The 2,600-nt window shown below is 40.2% G+C and overlaps 1 protein-coding gene across 2 annotated transcripts in view; it reads right to left on the bottom strand.

The window, feature by feature from the left end:
- Positions 1 to 2,600, bottom strand: part of TSG101 (tumor susceptibility 101) — a 64,410-nt gene that overhangs the window by 55,610 nt on the left and 6,200 nt on the right. For both annotated transcript variants that reach the window (XM_011992912.1, XM_011992911.1), the window contains exon 2: positions 451 to 535. In XM_011992912.1, the coding sequence (XP_011848302.1) occupies positions 451 to 535 (85 nt within the window). The remainder of the gene's footprint in view (positions 1 to 450; positions 536 to 2,600) is intronic.

Here is a 2,600-nt window from a genome sequence, read left to right as displayed (position 1 = left end):
GATCTCAGCTCAATGCAACCGCTGCCTCCTGGGCTCAAGCAATCCTCCCACCTCAGCCTCCTGGCTAGCTGGGAATACAGGAGTGCCAGGCCAACTTTATGTACTTTTTTGTTGAGACAAGGTTTCACCATATTGCCCAAGCTGGTCTCAACCTCCCGGGCTCAGTGGTCCAACCCATCTCAGCCTCCCAAAGTGCTGGGATTACAGAAATGAGCCACCACGTCCAGCTAGAGTATTTTTTTAAAACATAAAAAACTAAAACTAAATAAATATAAAATGTTTTTATTAGATCTTCTAATTTGCTACCTTCCAACAGTTTTATTAGGTGGTGGTGCAGTCCTACAATTGAAAAATCCACAAACCTCAAAGGAAAATGGAAAAAATTACAATCATTAACAAAGAGAGTAAACTCAAAGTATAGAAATTGTGATTTTTATTGCATAAACTCACCATATGAATCCAAAACAGGTTTGAGATCTTTGTATAGAGTAATAACATTGACAGTTTCACGTACAGTTAGGTCTCTGTATTTGTACTGAAAAGCAAAATCGCGTAAGAATTTAGTTTAAAACCAATACATGTATTTTAGAGCGGATGAATTTTCTTAAAATCTTTTTCACTAATCGTTAGCATTAATGAAAGCCTGAAAGAACCTAAAAACCCCACAATCCTATTATCACACTAAAATAATCACTATTTCCTTAACATCAGAAAATATCTATAGTCTCAAGTCATGTTTTTTATGTTTTCAGTTTGAATCAGGATCCTAATAAAGTCCACACATTGCATTTGTTAAAATATCTCAAGTCCCTTTTAATCTATATTCTTTAACTATACCATATAATTCACACATTTAAAAAGTATAGTTCAATGGTTTTTAATACATTCGGAGTTGTGTAACCACCACTGTAATCAACTTCAGAACATTTTCACCATCCCTAAAAAGAAATGCATACCCTTTAGCAATCATCCCCCATTCTACTTGCCCCCAGCCTTCATCCTAGACAACCACAAATTTGTCTCTATAGATTTGCTTATTCATACAATGTGATCTTTCACGACTAAATTCTTTCACTTAGCATGTTTTCAAGATTATCCTTGTTGTAGCATTTATCTGTACTTCATTTCTTTCATTTATTTTGGAGACAGGGTCTCGCTCTGTAGCCCAGGATGAAGTAAAGTGGCACAATCACAGCTCACTGCAACCTCAAACTCCAGGCTCAGTGATCCTCCTGCCTCAGCCTCCCAAGTACACAGAACTACAGGTATGTGCCATCATGCCCAGCTAATTTATTTTTATTTTTGTAAAGACAGGGTCTTGCTATATTGCCCAGGCTGGTCTCCAACTCCTGGCCTCAAGCAATCCTCTCGCCTCAGGCTCCCCAAGTGTTGGGATTTACAGGCAAGTATGGCCCACTTCTTACCGCACATTTTATTTATCTACTGTTCAGCTGAAAAATACTTAACTGATGGGCACATCTCTATTTTTGCTCCTTAGAATTTATTTGTTAAAGACATTTGTTCATTTGTCTTATAGAGGCTCTCATGGTTTGGAATGTGTTAATTGTATACCTTTAGTATAGTTTCATAGATACATGTTTCTGTGAGTTAGTTGGATCTACAGGTTATTATCCTCACGATTACAAAATTTCCAGCCGGGCATGGTGGCTCACGCTTGTAATCTCAGCACTTTGGGAGGCTGAGGCGGGCGGATCACGAGGTCAGGAGTTCGAGACCAGCCTGACCAACACAGTGAAACCCCATCTCTACTAAAAACACAAAAACTAGCTGGGCATGGTGGCACGCGTCTGTAATCCCAGCTACTCAGGAAGCTGAGGCAGAAGAATTGCTTGAACCCGGGAGGCAGAGGTTGCAGTGAGCCGAGATCACGCCATCGAACTCCAGCCTGGGCGACAAAGCTAGACTCAGTCTCAAAAAAAAAAAAAAAAATTTTTCCTTTTATATTTTTTTCCTCTTCTTTCTCTGATAAGATCACTTCATAGAGGATAATGTTTTTCATCATGGAGCACAACATATCTGAGTATCTCTGTGATGTTAGCGACCATGCTCAATGTCTAGAGACCTGGTCTCTTCAAATCCACTCCAATTAGGCTTCTATACTCCGTACTTCACTGAAATTGTTCAGTAAGGTCACCAATAACTGCCACATGATATGTAATGACCAATACTATCTTTGTCTTACTTCATCTCTCAGCAATATTTGACCAAGCTGATTCAGCAATATTTGACCAAGCTGATTCCTTCCTTTCCCCCGCTTTTTTTTTTGAGATAGGGTCTCACTCTGTCGCCCAGGCTAGAGTGCAGTGGTACGATCATGGCTCACTTCAGCCTCAACCTCCTGGGCTCAAGTGATACTCCCACCACAGCCTCCCAAGTAGCTGGGACTACAGGCATGCACCATCACACCTGGATAATTTTTAAATTTTTCATAGAGATAGGATCTCACTGTGCTGCCCAGGCTGGTCTCAAATTCCTGGGCTCAAGTGATCCTCTCACCTCAGCCTTCCAAAGTGTTTGTATTACAGGTATGAACCACTGCACCTGGCCCGTTCCTTTTTTTTTTTTTTTTTTTTTTGAGA

The sequence above is a fragment of the Mandrillus leucophaeus genome, unplaced genomic scaffold (assembly GCF_000951045.1).
Source record: "Mandrillus leucophaeus isolate KB7577 unplaced genomic scaffold, Mleu.le_1.0 Scaffold420, whole genome shotgun sequence".
Classification (NCBI taxonomy): Eukaryota; Metazoa; Chordata; class Mammalia; order Primates; family Cercopithecidae; genus Mandrillus; species Mandrillus leucophaeus.
The sequence above is the reverse complement of the archived record's forward strand: the minus strand, read 5'-3'. Positions and strand labels throughout refer to the sequence as shown.